Below are 22,719 nucleotides of genomic sequence, written 5' to 3' on the forward strand. Positions count from 1 at the left end.
GATGATAGAACCCAAGGCTTCTTGCATGGCTGATACAGTCTACACTGAGCCCCTAAAGTTCTTAAAAAGTTACAGGGTGCTCCCAATCAATGCCCTTTCTTTCTTGTACTATTTTAGTTATTCTTTTAAAATATAGGAAATTTATAAGAAACCTCCCACCACTGCTTTGTTAACACTTAGTTGAGAAAGAGGAAAGGCCAGACATGAAAAATCTGTGTGTAGTTAGCAAAGATCTGCAGCTTATTACTGAGAGACCCCCCTCCCCCTCCCAGGCTCCTCAATTTTTAAGTAAAAGCAAGATTTCTGCCCCACACTTTTGTGAGAGATTAAAGCAGAATATTTTGCAAAGTACATTTAAACTATGATATCGCTTATAAACAGAAGGGATATAATTTGAAGTATCCACCCATCCACCCAATCATTCATCCATATATCCATCTGTCCTTCCATCCATCATCCACTCCCTACCCATATAACCATTCATCTGACCACCTATTCATTCACTCATGCATCCAATGATCCATCCATCCATCCATCCATCCATGCATCCATCCATCCATCCATCCATCCATCCATCCACTCATCCATCCATATATCCATCCATCCATCCATCCATCCACTCATCCATCCATATATCTATCCATCCATCCATCCATCCATCCATCCACTCATCCATCCATCCATCCATCCACCCATCCATCCACCTACCCATCCACCCATCCATCTATCTATCTATCTATCTATCTATCTATCTATCCATCCATCCATCCATCCATCCATATATCCATCCATCCATCCATCCATCCATCCATCCATCCATCTGACCATCTACCAATCCTGTTTAGAATCTATACTGAATGGCAAAGATGGAGTGAGGAAAGGCAGTCAGGGGTGCCGCTTTCAGGAAGCTTCTGGTCAGGTAGGAGTTGGCATCAACAGGAATGTTATCCAAAGAGTCAACTCTAGATGTTAAGAATACGGCAGACAGGAAGTTTTGAGAGAAAATGAGGGTGTGAGCCCATATGGTGAATTAAGGAGGACATACCTGAGGATGTTGTGTGGAGCTGATGTTTACAGAGTAACTTGGAGACACAAAGCAGTGTAGCGAGTGTTGAGGAGGCAGGGACTCTTCTCCCTGCTACTGGACACTTGGAGTGCTCCTCAATTTTCCTTCTTATACATATCAGGATTTGGCTGTTGTGATAGTCACTATACATACCTTTTGAATGATGTTCTATGGATAGATTTCAGAAATGAAATACTGAAACCAGAATAATTCCCTGGGAGAAATTTTTTTTAACTAGTCTTTGCATGTGATGCCAAACACTTTTGTACACGTGGAACCGATCTGCAGTCCCGGCATGTGATGATGGGCCCACTGCTCTGGGCCCTGCCAAATGTCTCACTGAGCATTTCTGTTTATGTTTGATCATTTAAAAGGTGGGTGACCGTGCTTTAAGTTGCGTTGGTTTTTCGTAATTGCTACTAGGTTTGTGTATGTTCTCCTGCAGTGGTTTGCTGTCTTGGGTCTGCTCACATATGAATTCACTGCCTGTTTCTCTTGTTCGTATCTAGTGGAATCTGTAACCAAGGTGACCACAGAGGTGAAATCGTAGCCAGGCAATTTGGAGTCCCAGTCACAGGAGGCGACTCACAGACACTGGCTGGGTTAAAGCCAACTCCAACTGATGAGAAGGGATCAGTCACAGAGAGTGATGACCTATTCTGGATTTAAACTTTCTGGTTGCTTTGCTTTTTATTGCTGTGTTTTGTTGAGAGGGTGTCTCCCTCTGTTGCCTAGCTGTTCTGGAACTCCTAGGCTCAATTCTCCTGCCCCAGCCTCTCAATTGGTGGGAATTCAGGAATGACCTTCACCCACTTTAGTGACCTTTAAAAATAGGTTCATTTAAAAAATGCCCTTTATTATAAATAACTTTACTGTTTAAATGCATTCATGTTGTATCCAGTTATACATCTCTCTATTTGGAAGTACACGTTTAACACTTGGAAACACCAACCATCTCCCTGATTTTTATAATCAATGAGTACCTCTAATATTGATGAGATAGATGGATGGTGGGTAGTTCTGATGCGTTTCTCAGGCTTAGTTCTAGCTTGTCTGTAGTTTGCCTGCACCGTGACTAAACTAAACGGTTGGGCTACATCCCCGCAGTCCCAATATTACTGATGTTTCTCACTTGCTCTCTTATCCTTCCTTTCTGAATTTTCCAGGTTTCCATGTAAGATCAAGTGACAGTTTTCTGCGTGTCTGGTTTACCAATCATTTTCTCTGCTCTTAATTAAATATGAGTAACAAACTCAACTACCACTTTATATCCAAGCTTCTTAAACTGTAGCTTGTTAGCCTATGTGGGGCTATGAGCCCGAATGCGGGGGAGTCACAAACCTTTGGCAATGGTAAAAGGCTTTTTTGAATGCCTCATGACTGAAAGACAGCTTCAGATCAACGGTGTCTTGAACCTGAGCTGTTTCCAGCAGAACTCACGCCTGTGGTGTCATGTGACTTCACAGCAGTCTCAGATGGCAGCACACAGCACAGGCACTGGCACTGTGCCAGCATTGCTAACACAGGTTCCAAAACCACTGCAGCCTGGACCTGAGCTATGGTGTTAAGAAATGCAACACTTTTTTTTACTACATATACAGATATTCTGTTCTTATAGACACGTGATGGTTTAATTAAGGAGAACAACAACTTCAAAGAGTTTGCAGCTGCTGTTTCTCACGTAAGGACAATAAGAATACATTTACACTGTATTGTGCTGAGATGTTTTGTTGCAGAAACTGTAATTTGATTTGCTGACAAGTTTCATTAAAAAAAAATCATTCAATGAGCTTCAGCTGGGGATTGTAACAGAATTTCTTGCACTTTCTGAGATGGCTCTAATCACAGTTCTGCTACCTCATACTACATATTTATGTGATGTGGTGGTTTTAGGCACTGATGTGTGTGTGTGATCAAAACAGCCACCTCTGAACAATACTGACAATGCTTTAAGTTCCTGTAGCATCAGATTTTCAGCTGAGATTTAATTCTTTCTGTAAAAATAAGCACACACAACTACCTCATTGGTATGCAAATTTGCTTTCATCCCTAATAACTGGTAAATTATATATCAAAGAATTGTTTTAAAAATTAAGTTCTTTATGCTTTATTACCAGTAAATGTTCGGTTTGTGTACCTGTTTTATGCAACTATATATCTGTAACAATTTATTGGGCCAGAAGAGGTTGCAGTTTGTGGATGGAAACCTCTGTAAGAGGTCTTGCTCTGCAGGTCAGCTCCAACTGTATCATGTCCTACAGGACACCTACTGGAAGGAGTCAGTCTGTGAAGACTAGAGAAAATTATACCTGTGAGGAACATATTTGTCCTTCCTCATCCATGGGGAGATGTCCCGAGACCCCAGGGATGCTTGAACTACGGCTAGTACCAAGCTCTAAACATGCTATGCTCTTTCCTATGTATCTGTGCCAATTATATAAGTTTAATGTACGCTGCACTTAGTAAGAGATCAACAACAAAAACAAATAATAGAATAATAGCAAAAAGTTGTCAACAGAAGTCAAGAGAGCCTTGTCATTCTCTCAAAATTCGTTGGTGTGCATCTGAACTATTGGCATTTCCTCTCAGGTGTGTGGGCCACACTATAAGCAACATAAGGATGAACAACTTAAGCATGAGCCCCAGCAGACCCTGAGAGTCCGTCTGGGTGCTTAGATAGTGGCTGAGTGACTATTGGTCAGGTATAAACTCCAGCATGGAAGCACTGGACAAGGAGGTGCTTCATAGCTGGCACGGGATGGGATGGATTGGAAGTATAAGATTCCATCATGATTCCTGGAATGGCATACAATCTAAGACTTAAGAATAGTTTTATCTAGAAGTTTTCATTTAATATTTTTGGACCAAATTGACTGAATAATTGAAACCATGAGAAGTAGAGCCATTGGTAATGAGTGAACGCTGTAATGTAACAAGACCAGGAAAATCACAATGGACAGAAGGTGCCTGACTTTGCTCTGTGACTCTCTGAGGGTAGCAGAGAACTTTCTCTTCCTTTCACATGAGTAGGAGGTGAACAGGCCAGGCTGTGGGAACCCAGGATCTTGACAGCACTGCCTCGACCCCTTTGGAGCCTCCCTCATCCTGAGACTTAAATCCAGGAAACCTAATTTCTGCCTCTGTCACAGGAAACTGAACTCACAGGTTCAAGGAACTAAGATGGCCACAATGTATACATGAATGTTCTACATCCCAATTACTTATAATTCTTGAAGAAAATCCCTTGCAACAAGTGCAAGGCCTTACCTAGGAAGTTCCCCCAAAGCCTTATCTATTCCTTAAACAAACCAAACCAAACCAAACCAAACCAAACCAAACCAAACCAAACCAAACCAAACTATGAGCTGGAGGTATAAGCAGCTGGGGCAATTGGCAGCTCTCACAGGCCATCAGAGGCAGAGGCCCAGGCCTCCCTGAATGCCTCAGGCCTTTCCTGTGCAGTCTGAAGATAGAAACACCCACCCAGGTCACGAAGGCAAAGACCTGCTTCATTCAGCACAGACAACTTGCTGTTCAGCTCCAACACGGAGACAGGCTGGTGGGTCACCAACGGTTAAACTATGCAAGCCAGGGACAATCCAAAGATGAGTATGAATGGCAAGATCTAAACGGCTCTCTTTCTTTACTTAGCTGAGAGATCTGAAAGAGGAAATGATTTCCCCACTGAGCTGTGTCAAAATAAATTTCAGTCCCCGTTGATGTCCAATCCTGCAAACGGCCCAGCAAGCCCTCTGGCATAGACTGTTGCCCAAGGATGCATGCACAGCTAAGGTTCCAGAAGCCAGCTCAGCGTCTCCTGGTGTTTCTGAGTTCTCTTTTCTAGGTATCGAAGCAACAAGTTGGGTTTTATTTTTTTCTCTCATAACAATACAGCACAACACAGTCCAGCTGTCCACTGAGAATGTGGCTCTCAGTAGACAAGAATCTGGCAGTTTAAGTTAGATACCAAGAACCAGGGAAATGGCTTTGCCAGATCTGACTTGGCTTCACTTCCATTGTTGGAAAAGTGTATCTGAGCAGATCTGATCATGTGTTTGGCTTCTGTGACCTTCCTTACTTAACAAGGTCCACGGAGCCAGACGCTGTCTGTGGAAAAATAAGAGCATCTCAGCACTTCCTAGTCAGCCAGCAGATGTGGGCCCTGGCAGCCTCAGAACCAGTGCTGTTCAACCCATGGCTGTTCTGCCTGTGTTAGCTGAAGTTTCCAGAGGGGCAGAAATGACATTAAAACAATCCCTACTACAGATGGGCATAGCAGTGAATGCTTGCAATCCCAGCACTTCAGAGGCGGAGGTAGGATGTTCAGGAGTTCAAGGCCATCCTCAACATGGAGCAAGTTCAAGGCCAGCCTGGATTATATGAGAGCCTGACCAAATATACCAGGAAAAAAAATCCTCTAAGGATCACTTGTGCAATCTTAACACTCAGGATACCGCGTTGCAAGTTCAAGGCCAGCTTGGGATACAGTGAGACCCTGTTTCCCAAAAGAAACCCCAAACCTCATAAGCCAGTTAGGGAAGCAGGATCTATGTACAAAACAAGGTGGAATACCCTAAAAAATGTCACTGGAGGTACCCTCCATCACCAGTGTCCTTCCTGGTTGATGGCTACCTCATGGAAGTTGCTGCTGTGAATGGCAACAAAACCAAGGGCCTTTTCAGGCAGGGTATCATGTGGGCAAAGTGTTCGTTTAATACCCAGCATTTGTAAGTAAAACAGCAACAAACAACAATAACAACCCCACAGGATACATGGAAAGGTGTCGAGCTTACCTGGACCTCCTGGGCCATCACCCTTATGTGCTCTTTGGTGGCAGCATAGAGGTAGTGTCCCCTTGCGGGTCTGAGATTACAAGACAGCCCAGTGCACCCACTCCAGGTATTTGCCTTTGGGATTCACTTGAATCACAAAAAGAATCCCTGCTCTGCAGAAGGCTGGGGAGCTGGGATGAATTGGTCTGTCCTGTGATTTCATTTCCTCTACTGATGCGAGCTGGAGCTGAAGAGCTCGGGAGATAAAGGGAAATGCATTGTGATCTTTTCTTTGACTTTTCATTAGCCGGCTGCTAGCCTTGGCATGTGGGGTGGGAGACAGCTTGCAGATAGGATCAGAGCTGTCTGGCCCTCTCTGCTTCAACATTATACTAAGAAGCCAAAACCACTGGCTATCAACATCTGGAGCACACTGGAATCACCCGGGGGAGTTTCTAAATCTCCTGAGGCTATACCCTACCTCCAAGATTTGGATTGATCAGTATAGGGTATAGTTTGAATGTGAAATGTTTAAGACCCCTGGGTATTGTAGCACATAGGAAAGTGAGACCCACTCACTATCCTGAGACCCTAACGGCTTGCCTGCTTACAGCCCAGGCTTATGGAGGCATTGTCTCAATTGAGGTTCTCTCCTCTAAGATGACTATAGGTTGTGTCAAACTGACATAAAACTAGCCAGTACAATTGACCCCTTGTCAGCTTGACACACACATATCAGTGTTAAGCCATAACTTTTCCTTCTTGTTCATCTCCAAGATAATGCATTAATGTCAACATTACAACATAAACATTCTGAAATTTAAGACTTCTACACTCTTTAAAAATAAGAACACTTAAGAAAATCCAACATCTACAACTGTGGGCTCCTATAAAATAAAAAATTAGATAAATGCTTTCTTACTTCAAAGGGGAAGAATCGGGGCCCAGTCACATTCTGAACAAAGCAAACCCAAACTCCAGCTGTGTAAATAACTCAGTGTCCAATGTCTGGGATGCACTCACAGTCTTCGTGACTCCTCCAAAGGGCCTGGGTCACTTCTCTGGCTCTAACCTGCACAGCCCACACAGACTGCCTCCTAAGCTCAGGCTGACTCCACTCCACTCCACCACTGCTGCTGTTCTTGGCAGCTGTCCCATGGTACTGGCATCTCTGAAATGTTGGGATCTCTTGCTGCAACTGGGCTGCACTTTCATCAAGAGCCTCACCTGGGCTCTCTTCAAGGGCTCCAGGTCTGCCACACAATGACAAGCCTCAGCTGCTCCCCATGACCCCTTCATCCCTTCAAAATCAGTACCACCTGGGTGACTTTTACAAGTGACCAATTACAGTTGCCAGAACATGATACTAGCTTGGTTATCTCTGAAACACAGCTTCTGTGTGTTGCCTCTGAGAAAACACTGCCAATATTTCACCTCAATGAGGCTGCTCTCTTCTTAATCACCACTAATTTCGCAGCCCTAGCTAACCAGCATCAACTGTCCTAGTAAAGCTAAGTTTTACTTCAGTAATGCTGGTCTTTTGTTTATCATGGATGATTCTTCCATGCTGACTAGATTCACAGATTCTTAATTCAAAACATCCAATTGCCCCAAAGTGTCTTTAAGTGACTGTCAAAGTTTTCTTTGAAACTTCACAAGCCAGGCCTCCATCCTCTGAATTTTTCTGTCAACATTTTTATCTTCCAAACTCCAACAGGACAGCTCACCAAGCTTTGACATTCAATAGATTTTCTTTCCAAGGTTCCAAAGTCCTTCTTCAATCATCCCTAAAACAACATAGCAGGTCTATCACAGCAATACCCCACTTCTGGTACCTATTTCTGTCCTATTACTATTGCTGTGATAGACCATCATGACCAAAGCAAGTTGGGGGAAGAAAGAGTTCATTTGGCTTACACTTCTACATCAAAGTCAGGGCAGGAACTCAAATACAGCAGAAACCTGGAGGCAGGAGCTGATGCAGAAAACATGGGGGTGGGGGATGGAAATCTGATTACTGGCTTGCTCATCACGGCTTCCTCAGCCTGCTTTACTATAGAACCCAGGACCACTAGCCCAGGGATGATGCCACCCACAGAGGACTGGGCTCTCCCATCTTAAAAACTAATAAAGAAAATGCTCCAGAGACAGGCGGATTTCTGAGTTCGAGGCCAGCCTGGTCTACAAAGTGAGTGCCAGAACAGCCAGGGCTATACAGAGAAACCATGTCTCGAAAAAACAAAAAACAAAAAAAGAAAGAAAGAAAAGAAAAATGCTCTTTAGGCTTGTCTACATTCAGCCCCATCTTATGGAGGCATCTCCTCAACTGAGGCTCCCTCCTCTCATCTGACGCTAGCTTGTATCAAGTTGACATAAAACTAGCCAGCACATGGTTATTTTATATCAAGCCACATATGGGAGACACCCTTGTAGAACACAAAAATGAGATTAAAAACTCAGTAGCAGTGGAGGGTGCATATGTACCTAGACACATATGTACCTACAATCACATGCATATATGTGTTGGTGCAGAAAGACATGTCTCTATATCCATACTTCAGACAAATAGGGGTTGAATAATTGATCAGCAAGATAAATAAATATTCAACCCAAAACATTTGAAAAAGAATTACAGGCAGCCCTTCTACCTAGGGGCTCTGCGTGTGGATTAACCTAATCCCATATCAAAATTAATTAAAAAATAAACAAAAAACCAAAAACCTTGAATGTGTAGTGAACAGGTATAAACCTTCCTTCTTGTCATCTCTCCCCAAGTGCTACATTTTAAGGACCAGCCACACCCCCTTTGCATTGTGTGAGGTTTTCTAAGCCATATGGATGTGCTTTAACTATACAGGAGGGGGTGTGTGGATGATATAGGAATACCAGGACATTTCATATGAGGGACTTGGGCATCTGTGGATTTTGGTACCATCTTCCGTGGTCCTGAAACTCACCCTCAAGGATACAGAGGATGATTGCACCACACCTAACTGGTTGGGCCCAGTCTTGCTACTAGAAAGTTACAAATGTTACCACATTTAAGTGCCAAGCATCCTTATGAGACAAGTATGTTATTGCTTTTCTCCTTTTGGAGATGGAGAAGGTGCTAAGAGAAGCAGGAGTGACAGATCCTGGAGCCCCAAACAAATCTCATTATCAACTACAGAGTACTCAAAAGAGGGACATGTGAAGCAGGGGGGTGGGCGTGGCAGTTAGGGTTGAATGAAATTTAGTTCCCTGTTGGGACTCTAAGACACAACCACTAGGTGTTCTGTGTAAGTCTGAAGGAGAAAAAGCCAAGCTGCTTAACATCATAAAGGGAGAGAAATACAGAGACAGAGGAGACAGAGACAAAAGGAGAATTCTTGAAAAAGCGTAAATGAACACCTAATGCAACACCCCAAATTGAAAGGGAATGCATGTTAAGCCACCAAAATTTAACCTTTTAAATTGAATATAAGGGGGCTGATGGATGATTCAAAAGAAGCAAAAATAAAATAAAGACTTGTTTTATCCAAGCATTGACAATGGTTCTTATAAAAACATCGACAAAGAAACCATGAAAACGTTCTAAAATTGTTGTGAGAAGCAAGAATGGTTACATAGCAAACTTCAACAGAACAACAGGAACTGAAAATTGTAGAACAACTCGTCTACAAATATAAATAAATAAAAAGAATGTCCGTAGTTCAAATCCAGCCGCAGAAACAAACCGATTATTATTCACTGCAAGAATTCAAGGTTGGCTCAGCAATTACCATCATCATTTATGTCATCAATGAATTAATATAGAAAAGCTATAGCTTCACATGTGATTTGACCTAATTCAGCAACATTTTTAATGCAACACTAAGCAAAAAATCTACCTAAATACAGCAAGGGTCTACTGTCAAGAAATCCAAAGCCAGGGCTTATAAACCCCTGACACCAAAGCCTTAAAGCCAGGGACGCCCGGGAGGTGCCTGCCTGCATTATGATTGTCCAGCTCTCAACAATCCTAGTGGTGTGCAGACACAGACTAAACAGGTCACATAGACACACGCTTCTTTTGAACCTGCTGATGAACTCAGTCTGAAGGAACTGGGAATTAATAAGGGAAGCTGGTGAGGGGACCATCCAAAGACAGAAAAGGAAAACATTTTCCCCATCCAGGGTCTTCGGGCTAGAAAAGGAGATGGGACCCACACAAGTGTACAGTCCATTCCAACAGTGCCAAAGCAGTAAAAAGATCACAAATCAACAAGAGCAATCCAAGACCTTTGGGAGAAACCTCAAAAATGTACACAAAGGCACAAATATGGGACGACCTGAGACCTGCAAGTGAAACTCAGGAAACCGATCCAAAACTTATGCAAAGGGGAGAGGTCAGGGTCTCCACCCAAGGAGGAGACAGGCTCTTCCGGTAGGACGGACATGTGAACAGGACTAAAGTATTTATATGATATGACAAAATGGGGTGTCTCTGAGGATCCCATAGAGTAGAATATGTATGACTTTGGAAAAGGCAAAGGATCAGAAAGACTGTGTTCCTGGGTTGTAAGGATTACCCAAGGCACCTGTAATCAAACGGCAAGGCTTTGTCAGTGTTGGTCCTTGCATACCACTCAGTATTCAGAAACTCCAAACACACACCAATATCTATATGAAAATGCCAATGGTGACTTTCAGCCCAGAGGAGAGAGGAGCGCCATTTTTATTAGTTTAGTTTATATATGGGCCAGAGTCTTGCTATGTAACTCAAACAGTCCCAAGCTGAAGATGTTTTCATCCAAGTGGGGATCATAGACAAGCTCACCACTGCAACCAACTAGTTTCCCGTGGAAATTATGCTGGAGTAACTGGTTATCCACTGAGAACTATGAAAGCCAGACCCTCCCCTCACATAAGACACAGACATGTGCAGCAGAAAAGACACAGCTTAAAGTGTAAAAACTAAATGGACAAAAATCCTGTGAGAGTCACCATCAGAGTTTTTATATAAAACCTGACTGGAAATCCCCCCTTTATACACCCCAGACCCCATAGGGCCAATAAAGGAGGTGGACTTCTGTGACAGCATGTTCTCATATCCGTGTCAGCACAAGAAGCACAGGCAAAGAGAAAATGATTGGTTGGGGGAGAGACTCGAGATACACAGGACCCACCAAGGTTCCACACCTCTAACGTGCAAGAGATTTCCAACGTGAAAATGAAAAGCTAACGCTTCAGAGAAACAGCCAACAAATGTCAGCAGGTGGCTCGTATTGCAGGGATGTAAATACTTTATGAACATGTGAGAAAATTTAATAGTCCTATTAATAAAACATGGAAATGAAAACACTTGATAACCGTGCTCCCCAGACCGGCTGGAGAAAATGAGAAGGTTCTGGAGGGGATGTCTAGTACTGGGCCAGGTGTGGGCCAGAGAGGCTCAGAGTTGCTGCTGCTGCTGCTGCTGCAGTGACTCCAGAGCAGCCTGCTTCAGGACCTCAGACTGCAGATTAAGAGAAGCAGCCACATTCTAGTAAATAAAGCTACACAACAAGAGGCAAATCCCAGGATCCCTTCAAAACCAAGTGCATATCCACAAGAGAAGAGCTGAGACGACCTTGCCCCAAAGGGCATATTTGGAAAAGCAACTTATGGCAATGTTGGCAGGTATTTTACAAAGCCAGTGTAAATAGTATAATTTTTTGTTTGTCTTCTTGTTTTTAGATGGGGCCCCATGCATCTCAGGCTGGCTCTGGGCTCTAGGTGAGTTAAGGATGACACTGCACCCCTGATCTGCCACTCCTCTGCACCCCAGTTGCTGGGAACACAGGCCTGCGCCATCATGTCCAGCTCCCTGTCTTCGTTCATAGTGCTCTTACAGCGTTCCTTGAGGAAATGTATGAAGGGATATTTCCTAGCTTGGTAGATTACTTACCTCAAGAAGAGCAGGCTCATACATTTCATTACACCAAGCCTTCCCACCCACCCCCATCCCCGCCCACCCCCTGCTCCAGAATTTTTACCTCTTAAAAATACACCCTACCTGCATAGCGTAAAGTGTTACTCAGTTTAAGAGAAAATTTAAAACACATATATGACCTACTTGACTGGTTTTGTAAATGTGTCAAAGCCTGGAGAAAGCCCCATCCAAAGCTGTGTCTCAGACCCTTCCCCAACTCACGATTTTCCCGGGATAGCTGCTGGGCAGGGCGCTGGCTTCGATGAAATACTTCCTGAGCAGATGTTTGCTTGGCTCAGGACTATCCAGCAGGATGTAGGAGCAGAAATAGGCTCCGTGCCGAAGCAGGAATATGGCAATGTCTTCATTCCCTGATGGGACAAACCACACAGAGCTCAGGGCATCCAGATGTCCCAGTGGCCATTTCCACTCGGGGGTGGGCGGTGTTCGTGCTTAGAGAGCAGGCCCTAGGTTACTTCCCTGATGAACCCAATTCCTGGCAGAGAGGGTTTATGGAACTTTGATCTTTGAGTGCTGCACAAGAGGTCCCTGCCACCCAGTGGGTGGGGGGCAGTTGGGAGGAGCAGCTATTTTGATAAAGACACTAAGGATAGGGCCAGGGATATGGCCACATTAGTGAAGTGCCTGCTCAGTTGTGCAGCCATGTTCCAGCCTCAGAATTCACACACACAAAGATCCAGTGGTTAGGAGCACTGGCTCCTCTTTCACGGGACCTGGGTTTAATTCCCAGCACCCACATGGAACTTACAACTATCTGTAACCCCAGTTCCAGGGGACCCGACGCCCTCACACAGACAAACATGTCGGAAAAACAGCAACCAAAGCTCATAAAATAAAAACAAGTTATTTTATATCAGGCTTCTGTCAGCAAGCATATAGCTGTCTCCTCAGAGGCTCTACCAGTGCCCGATAAATACAGAGGTGGATGCTCTCAGCCAACCATTGGACCGAGCACAGGGTCCCCTGTGAAGGAGCTAGAGAAAGGACCCAAGGAGCTGAAGGGGTTTGCAGCCCCATAGGAGGAGGAACAAAAATATGAACTAACCAGTACCCCTCAATCCCCAGAGCTCCCTGGAACTAAGCCACCAACCAAAGAGTACACATGGAGGGTCTCATGGCTCCAGTTGCATATGTAGCAGAGGATGGCCTAGTCGGTCATCAATGGGAAGAGAGACCCTTGGTCCTGTGAAGGCTCTATGCCCCAGTGTAGGGGAATGCCAGGGCCAGGAAGCAGAAGTGGGTGGGTTGGTGAGCAGGGGGAGGGGAGAGGGGAATAAGGGGTTTTCAGAGGGGAAACCAGGAAAGGGGATAACATTTGAAATGTAAATAAAGAAAATATCTAATTAACAAAAAAGAACAGCAAATGCTCTTAAACATTGAACAATATCTCTAGAAATTAAAGATAGATCTTTACAAAAATAACTGTGGAATACAAAAAATAAGTTATTTTTAGAAAGATACTGAGCATGATGGAATCCGATTGTAATCTCAGAAACAGGGAGAGGAAGAGGGAGGGATCCATGGACGTGGAACGCCAGCCAACTGATGTGAATAGGAACTCTCCAGGCAAAATCAAGATATGCCATCTCTCTGTCCTAAGGAACAGCAGCTGAGGTTGACTTCTGGCCCTCCACACATAAACACACATCTGCACACATCTGCACCCCCCCCCACACACACACAGGAGAAAGGAAGAAGTTGCAGGAGGTCCTTTTGCAGGCCACTGGAGAATTAGCGGTAAGGGTGAAGCCAGAGTCCCACACTGGAAAGTGGGACCCTTCGCAGGGCAAGGCTGACTGTGTGGGACCCACCTGCCTTGATGGCCGCATAGAGGGGCAACCGCACAATGACGGGGAACTCATTCTTCCTGACGGCATAGTTCTCCGGGTCAGCCCCATGTGTCAGGACCAGCAGCTTCACAACCTCCAGGTGCCCTCGCTGGCAAGCCAGGGCCAGCATCCAGTTCAGTAGCCGCTGGGGGGTACAGGGACCTGGACCGGGTGAGAGGACAGAGGGAAAGTGCCTCTGAATCCTGCTGGTTGCTCCTCACGCTCATCTTCCCGTGGGCCATGAATAAAGTGCAGCTGTTCTAGGTCTGAATGAAAGCTCTGCTTCTGCCAAGTAACTCGTGTTCTCTGGCGTCATCTCAGTGCACACAGACACACCCACACAGGGCCACTACATGATGTGACCCAGTACAGAAACAAAAGGGCCTTTGGTTTTAAAATTATAAAAGAAATTCAAGGTATCAATTATAGAATATTAAGCCATGTGTGGCTTCTTCTTCTTCTTCTAAATTTCATTCCCAGAGTGTTTCAACCTGGAGTCACAGTGAAGCTCTTGACCCCTGTCCCCTATTGCTGAGCTAATACTACAAGGAAGTTATAAGAGGCTAGAACACCTTGAACTCACCAGAAGCAAATGACCAGCATACCATGGTATATCCATTCAGTGGAGTATTAGTTAGCCATAAAAAGAATAAGTTACGGAGTGATGAAAAGACACAGAGAAACTTTCGATGCATATTGCTAGGTGAGAGAAACCCATCTGAAAAGATTACCTTAGGATGTGTGACGTTCCAATTGTACACACCAAAAGGCAAAGCTAGAGGGAGAGTGGTCTCAGAGCTGACACACACAGACTTTACCTGGCAAGGACTCTAGTAGTTCACGTACTACTTCGGCGTGTCCAAAATGCGCTGCCACCACAGCTGGGTTGTCATCGGTGGGCTCCGTCGGCAGCTCCACGCGCTTCTCAGTGAGCAGGAACTGAACAGTCTCCAGATCCCCGTGGGCTGCCGCGATGCTCAGCAGCTGGCCCTGGCCAAAGCGGGACAGGATTCAGTGAGGCCAGCTCTGTAACGTCAAATGTTTCCCCGAGTCTCTGACCAGACTGCAGCACAGATGACATCATCAGCCTGTACTGCTGTGCCACACTCAGCCCTAAATGGAACATCTCTATCACCTTCTTCAAGACTCTGGGATACAATGGAAGACATGCAGAAGACGGTAAGAGCCAGAGGACAAGAAGGAGTGCTGTAACACACTTCTGATCATGACATCACCATGACCTCACGAGCCGACAGCAGCTTTGGTTCCCTGCATATCACCTATATAAGATGAGGTCCATCCGCATTTCATGATGGGTGGGGGAGAGGCCGTCTTTCTACTTTGTTACAGCCACTGGTAAGGAGCCCACATAGCACAAAAACCCACAGCCATGCTCGGGCAAGAGATTAAACCCAGTGGGTAATAAGTAAGACATGAAAGGCTTGTAGGGAAGGCGAAGAGGTTCACCGGGAGAGGTGGGGTGGACAAAAAGGCCACAGCATATAATATATGTATAAAATTGTCAAGAGAAAAAAATTAAAAATAGAAAGCCTGTCTTTATCTATGTAAATTGTCCTTTTACAGTACGGCACTGTTCTCAACCACCTGCTTCATGAAGATGGAGGCTGTATGAGCCGGAGCCAGGGCTCACCTGCCATATGACAGTCATGAACTTTAGAGAGGGGGACCTACCAAGTTCCCGGAGAATCACCTGTGGTGGTTTGAATGAGGCTCATAAATGTGAACACTTGGGAAGTGTCACTACCTGACAAGCATTGGGTGGTGTGGCCTTGCTGGAGAAGGTGTGGCCTTGCTGGAGTAGGTGTGGTCTTTCTGGAGAAGGTGTGGCCTTTCTGGAGAAGGTGTGGCCTTGCTGGAGTAGGTGTGGCCTTGCTGGAGTAGGTGTGGCCTTGCTGGAGAAGGTGTGGCCTTGCTGGAGTAGGTGTGGCCTTGCTGGAGTAGGTGTGACCTTGCTGGAGTAGGTGTGGCGTTGCTGGAGTGGGCGTGGCCTTGCTGGAGTAGGGGTGGCCTTGCTGGAGTAGGTGTGGCCTTGTTGGAAGAAGTTTGTCTTTGGGGGTAGGCTTTGAGGTTTTAGAAGCCCAAATTAGTTCCAGCATCTCATTCTCTTCCTGCTGCCTAGGGATTTGGATTAGAACTCTCAACTACTCCAGCATCCTGTCTGCCTGTATGCCACCATGTTCCCCACCAAGATGAAAATGGACTAAAGTTCTGAAACTGTCAGCAAGCCCCAGTTAAATGCTTTCCTTTCTAAGAGTTTCTACGGTCATAGCATTTCATCACAGCAATAGAAACCCTAAAACATGGCCCTGCAGGGTATTGATAAATGTATGTGACTGATGATGGGGTTCCACACACTGGAATCCAGGGACAAAGAAGCATTGGCAGGGTTCTTGATTTGAGTTCTGAGGAAGAGAACGATGGGACGGACACTGGTCTCTGCCTGAGTTCCAACTTCATTCCAGATACTCTGGCATTTAGAAGTCGGTGACAGGTAGGCAGTCTAGCAACTCACAGACCTGTGTCCACCCAAGGATCATGATGTGTGTGGGAATACACAGCTGAGATCTTAGTCCTTCCTATAACGAGGCTGCCCCCACGATCTCGAGCGAGAGCATGTGGAAGGAGGCAAGTGGAAAACCAGGCAGGAGTGAGTCAGTCAGGCCTTCCTGAAATTATAGGTAAGCTCACAGTGTGTGTGTGTGCGCACACACACACAAAACAACCAACAGAATAATTCAGAAAGCAGACATCTCCAGGAAGTATGTCAGAGCAAGATGGGCAGGAAGGGACCTCTGAGTGAGACTCTGGGGAGAGCAATGGATGTTCTCCAAGCTCTGTCCGTGTGTCGCTGCACAGAGTACTTTGTTTGCACAGTCATACAGTATCCTCAGTATGGCCATGAAAGGACTCTATTTCCATGCCAGGGATCTGAACCTGTGACCCTCAGTTAGGAGCTACACAATCGACAGAGCTACCCCGGATCTGAACTGTGGTCTGCAGCGCCGATCCACATTCTCTTCATTTCACCCAAGACCTGCCGGATAGGCCGAGACCCTTGGAGGAACAGATGAGTCCTGTAGATGGTGTGACCCCACTTGAGGCAGTGTGTCTGACAACTGAGGGGGGGTTAAACTTGCTTAACTGTAACTGGAAAACAAAAACCCACCATCCCCCTGGCCAAGTGGGGCCCGGAAAGCCCAGCCATTCCTGGAAAGCGCTTGCATTATGGAGAAAAGCCACAAGTGATTCATTAGCTGACTTCCAGGACTAAGAGCTGTCTAGACTCCTGTCCATCACAGGCCTAAAAGCCCCATTGTCAGGAGGTGATGGGTGATGTCAGAGCTGGCCACAGCCAAGAGGGACCCAGAAGACAGGGAAGGCAGGAGCTCCCTTCCTGGCTGGAGACAACCTGGTGGCTCTGGAGTATTTAATTCAGTATAAAATAAAGGGCCAGCCTCCTCCTGTGCCCTCACCTCCCTCTATAAAGGAAAGCTTGCACACGGCTTTCTAAGGCATATTTACCCATGCACACTCATAGGAATGATATACAAACACCTGCTACCCTGACTGTAAAAATCATAAATTGATTCATTTTAACTACTTTGCAAACATTATAAAGTAGCTTTATATTGATTGTTCTCATTTTTAAAAAAATTAAAAAACAACTTTTTTTTTACTGTGAAATAATTAGAGATTACAGAAGTCACAAAAATAGAACAGAGCTGGACCCCTGATGGAGGAGATGGAGAAGGGACTGAAGGAGCTGAGGGGGTTTGCAGCCCCATCGGGAGAGCAACAGTGTCAACCAGCCAGACCCCCCCCCCAGAGCTCCCGGGGACTGGCCCACCAACCAAAGAGTACCCGTGTAGGGACCCATGGCTCCAGCTATGTATGTAGCAGAGGATGGCCTTGTTGTACATCAGTGGCAGGAGCGACCCTTGGGTCTGAGGTTGTTCGAAGCCTCAGTGTAGGGGAATGCCAGGGCGGGAAGACAGGAGTGGGTGGGTGGGTGGGTGGGGGAGCACCCTCACAGAAGAAGGGGGAGGAGGATAGGATAAAGGGTTTCCGAAGGGGAGACCTGCATGGGGAAAACATTTGAAATGTAAAAACCATGGTTTCAAAACCAGTGATATGATGTCAGGACACTGAACATACCTAGGGCAGACTTGTGCCACATATGACTGCTTTGCCAAGAAATCTGCCTCCTGCTGCCTCCTAGGCTCAGGCATTCTGCCACTCCACCCTGCCAGGCACTAATCTATCATACTGTCATACTGTGGATGATACACATTGGTCCTAGCGGGATAGACTGTGAGAGGTGGTACTTAGAGGACAGAGGTCACCGAGGACATGTTCTTGACATACATCCAGTCACTGCTCCACTCTGCCTCCCTTGCCCTCTTTTCCTGAATGTCCTGAGGTAAACATCTTTCCTTCCCTGTGCCTTCATTGCTATGATGCTCTACCTGTCTACAAGGAGAAAGCCAACCTGTGTGTGTGTGTGTGTTTGTAAGTATATCTGTAAGTGTGAGTGAGTGTATGTCAGTGAGTGTATGTGTGTGTATGTGAGTGTGTGTGTTTTTAAGTATGTCTCTAAGTGTGTGTGTGGGTGTGAGAGAGTATGCTTGTGAGTGAATGGGTGTGTTTGTAAGTATGTCTGTAAGTATGAGTGAGTATGTAGGAGTGTGTGTGTATGAGTGTGAGTGTGTATGTGAGTGTGTGTGTATGAGTGTGAGAGTGTGTGTATGTTTGTAAGTATGTCCGTAGGTAGGTGTGTGTGCAAGTGTGAGTGTATGTGTGTGTATGTGAGTGAGTGTGTGTGTGTGTCCTATTGGGTGGAGTAGGGCTCCTTGCCTGAGCTTGGAATGTTTGCTTTCTAATGTCCATTCCTCCAAGTTCTACCCTTCAGAGGGAATGTGATGTTAGGGACACAGTTGGCCAATACTTCCTCCAAGGCTGCGTGTTTTCTTTCTAGCCTCCAAACAGAGTGTTTATTAGAGAATAACTTTCTAATTTTGGCAAGATGCAGCTTATCTATTTTCCTTTCTTTTTCTAGGTCCTTTCTTTTCCGGACTGATTGTGCAGGCTGTACCATCTGCAAGTGAGGATACTTTTATTTTCCCTTCAGATCTACATGTGGTTTATTTCACTTCACCTTATTTCCCTGGTTTGAACATCAGGTGGTCTACTGAATAATACATTGATTATAATTATAATAATTCTTTTTTATTTCAGAGGAGAGCATGAATGCAGTTTCTTATCACAAATTATGCATAAAGATTGAAGATTGCTATCTTAGAGATCTAGATCCCTTATTATTAGTTAGTAACCCCACCCCCACCCCCTTGGTAATTCTCTTTGCTCTGTAGTTCACTTTATCTGATCGGTACATAGCCACTCCTGCTTGCTTTTGCTTAATTCTTAGTGGCCTAATATATTTTCATCTACTTACTTTCTGAACACATACACATTCACACAAAATCACACATCTTCACACATAATACACACACACAACATACTCACACACATGCACATACATATGTACACTCACACACTTACATTTACAACACTCAAACACATGCATACATATACATACACATACTCACTCACATGCACACTCACACACACACTCACACATACATATATACTCACACACTCATACACACACACACAAACACTCTCACACATGCATATACTCACACTGTATTTAATACACACACCATTGTATTTAAAGTGAGTTTCTCACAGGTAATATCCATTTCTTATTCTTTTTAAAAATCCTACCTGTAAAACTCTGGAACTAAGCTCATGGATTTAAATCAATTATATTTAATATAATTATTTAGATGTTGAATTTAAGTCTGCCATGTGATTGTGTTTGCTTTTGTTTACTTTCATTTTTATTTTTTTCCCCTGTGAGCAGCTTGATTTGTTTTGATTTGGTTATACTGTTTTTTATATAGCGCTATGACAGTTTTAATGTTTAATCGTTTGTAGACAGTGACTCACCATGTATCCTCGGTTAGTCTGGAACTCTATGTGTACCTCTTTGTAGATCTGCTGCCTTCCTCCCAAGTGCTGAGATTAAAGGCATGCACCATCATATCCGGCTATATGCAGTTTTGTAAATGATTGCTTCAGGTATTGCATTATAGATATGTAGCCTACTAAAATAGACCGATAAAGTACTATTTTCAGTAATTTTAAAATCAGTTTAGATAGCATTGAAATTTTACCTTTATTAGATAATTGCCTTGTTTTTAAAAATCCCCTCTTTCTATATTAAGAGCTGTATTAAGCGATGGTTCCGTTTGCTTCAACTGTCAAATACAACTCGAGGGACAAAGAATGAACTAACAGCCTATTCTGTGTGCTTGTGCTTTGTTCTCACCAGGCTCCTAATTCCCAACAGCCCTTGCTTGGTTCGTCCTTTAGGTATAGCTGCTCCGTTAGGGACACCTTCCTTCCAGACGTTAGTTCTCTCATCTCCATCATTCCAGAATGTATTCATTTTCTCTTCCTTCTTGAGGGGTATTCTCCAGGCCATGGGGCTTTAAGTTGACCCCTCTCCTTCGTTAGTGCTTTGTGTCACTTCCCCTGGATCCTTGGTGTCTGACAATGTCGTTCAAATTGTTCCCCCCCCCCAAGGAAACATATCTCCTTCTCCCTCTTCCTCTCCCTCTCTCTCTCTCCTCCCCCCAGAGCTTCAGAGCTTTCAATAGTTTTGGTTTTGTTTCTTTTGTTTTTATGGTGGCTTGAGTATGATATGTGGGGAGCACTGGTCACTGACATCGCTCCTGTCGGGGACCTTCTTGCTTCTCCACTCTGCTGGCTTTGTCTTCTCTGCTTTGGAGGAGTTTTCAGTTTCCTAAATTAGGGTTCAGTGCGTTTCCTTCCACTCCTTGTGGACTCTGAGAGCATGAGTTCAGCTAAAATTCTTACCTCCTCTGGGGCTCTTTCAATCTCTTGCTCCTTCCTCACTCCCTCTCCCCCTTCCTCTTCCCCTTTCTTCTCTACCCTTTCCCTTCTCCATCTCTCCCTCTCCCCTCCCTTTCCTTTCTTCCTTCCTCCATCCCCATCTCTCCCTTTTCTCGTTCTCTTCTCCTTCCTCTCCTCTCCCCTCCCCATATCTCGCCCTCTTTCTTCCCATCTCTCCCCCTTCTTTTCCATCTCCCCTTCTCCCATCTCTCCTCCTCCCTGTGTCTTCCTTTTTCCCTTCCCTCTCATTCTCCCCTTCCCTCCTTCTCAATCTATCAGGGTATAGATTCTTTCTTCTGTCTTCTCTATTCTAGACTTGAGTCTGTCTACAAAAGAAACCTTCAGCTATTGTATTTTAGAGATTCTAAAATTTCCATTTCATCCCCCTTTGCTCCTCCATGACACTCCTTCTTTGGTGACTCCTGCTGTTTACTTTTGCTTTAAGCATGCTCGTGTTTGCTCGCAGGAGTGTTTGGTCTGTTTTAGAGGTCTTGTCTGAGCTTCCAAACGTCTGACTCATCCAGCTGCGGACACTGTGGCTGCCCTGTTCTCTCTGAGTGATATTTTTCTGTTTCCTGAGGAGAGTGTGTTTATTAGGATCTGGTGATTAGTGAAAATGTATTTTAGGAACGGGATCCTATTCAAGTCCTGGGCTTGGACTCTGCTAACTCTGGTGGGTGAACAGTTGTGTGGATTAATCACTCCTGGGAAAACAGGAACTACTCAGAATTAGATGGGACAAGGGGAATGGACTCCTGGGTCCTGTTGGGCAGGAAGGTCTTTCATGCTCCTTAGGTCTCCAGTGAAAGCAGTGTGTGTGTGTGTGTGTGTGTGTGTGTGTGTGTATGTTGGGGGGATGGTTATTATATTACCACCTAGTGCCTGAGTGCTGATTAACGTCCCAGCTCCCAGCAGACTTCTTGGATGACTGGGACAACTTTTACAGCCTGGCTGGGTTAGAGCCTCTCCACCTGGCCTTGGCAGGAGTGTGATGGGGAAGGGCTGCAGACACTGCTATGGTGTGGCTGGGCGTTGCCTATAGACTGTTTTTTCATGCTGCCCTTGCCTAGTGCTCTGCCTTCCCTTAGAGCTTCTTTGTCTGTGTCCATTTGTTTCTGAGTCGCCAGCTTCTTGTTGTTCTATCAGGGATGCAACGAAGGTGAGAGGGACCCCCCAGAGGTGCAACACCCCCCCCCAGCTCTGACCACACTAGCAGGTCTTTTCTCTCTCACTTGAAAATGTCCACTGCAGTGCATGCAGCATTGCTGTGTACGGAATGTGCAGGGTTCTCAGCTGCACCGAGAGAGGAATGCTGAGACGCACACCAGTTCCACCAGCTTCTCTTCAGTTTTTAAAATCACGCCTAATTGTTTTTATTTTTTATATGCACTAGTACATGACTTTCTTCTGCATGCCTGCATCCATTCGTCCTTCTTAATAGAAGTTACCGGCTTATTTACTGAAACTATATTGGAGAGCTTTTCAAATTGTGTTGAGCTGTTATCTGACGCTTTGGGAATTCTTCATAGCATCCTACAGCCAGGGAACACTGGGGATTACATCACCTTGTGGACCCAACAGTTGGGCCATCTCGCACACATAGGTGTGGCCCCGAGAATTCATAACCAGAGCAATATCAAATGTCCTCTTCACGGTGCTCATTGTCTCCCAATCTCTGACTTTTCTGAGAATTGGCTAGAGGCTTAAAAATGGAATCATTTCTAACATTAAATTAAATGATTAAGCCTAGGCTAACCAAAGTAATGCAAACAAAGTATTGATGAAGGGTTTCCACGGTAACATTCAATTCTTATTCCCCGTGAGCTGTTGGCAGGAGGGTAATTTTGGGTTTGCTTTTTAGCCAATGGTTTGGCATACGTCATGTATGAAAGTGTCAAAACAAAACTCACTGTTTTATATTAATGTGCTAACAAAAGCGTGCATACCTATACTCTCCATTTGGGACACCCACGCATGCTAAGAAAATAGCCTTACAATAAGAAAACAAATAGGCAAAAAATTCTGTACATTACTGGTAAGAAATTTGAAATAAGCCAAATTTCCAATCAAGAGGAGTGGATTGAATTTAAGTTATGTCCT

The 22,719-nt window shown here is 44.9% G+C and overlaps 1 protein-coding gene across 4 annotated transcripts in view; it reads right to left on the reverse strand.

Moving 5' to 3' along the window:
• The window catches only part of Lrrk1 (leucine-rich repeat kinase 1), a 129,597-nt gene that overhangs the window by 59,932 nt on the left and 46,946 nt on the right, over positions 1-22,719 (reverse strand). For all 4 annotated transcript variants that reach the window (XR_391340.4, NM_146191.3, XM_006540839.4 and 1 more), the window contains 3 exons: positions 14,439-14,610; positions 13,603-13,782; positions 11,993-12,141 (listed from right to left, as the gene is read on the reverse strand). Coding sequence is in view for 3 of the 4 variants with exons in the window: in NM_146191.3 (NP_666303.3) it covers positions 11,993-12,141; positions 13,603-13,782; positions 14,439-14,610 (501 nt within the window). In the remaining variant the exon portion in view is untranslated. The remainder of the gene's footprint in view (positions 1-11,992; positions 12,142-13,602; positions 13,783-14,438; positions 14,611-22,719) is intronic.

This window comes from Mus musculus, chromosome 7 (genome assembly GCF_000001635.26).
Source record: "Mus musculus strain C57BL/6J chromosome 7, GRCm38.p6 C57BL/6J".
Classification (NCBI taxonomy): domain Eukaryota; kingdom Metazoa; phylum Chordata; class Mammalia; order Rodentia; family Muridae; genus Mus; species Mus musculus.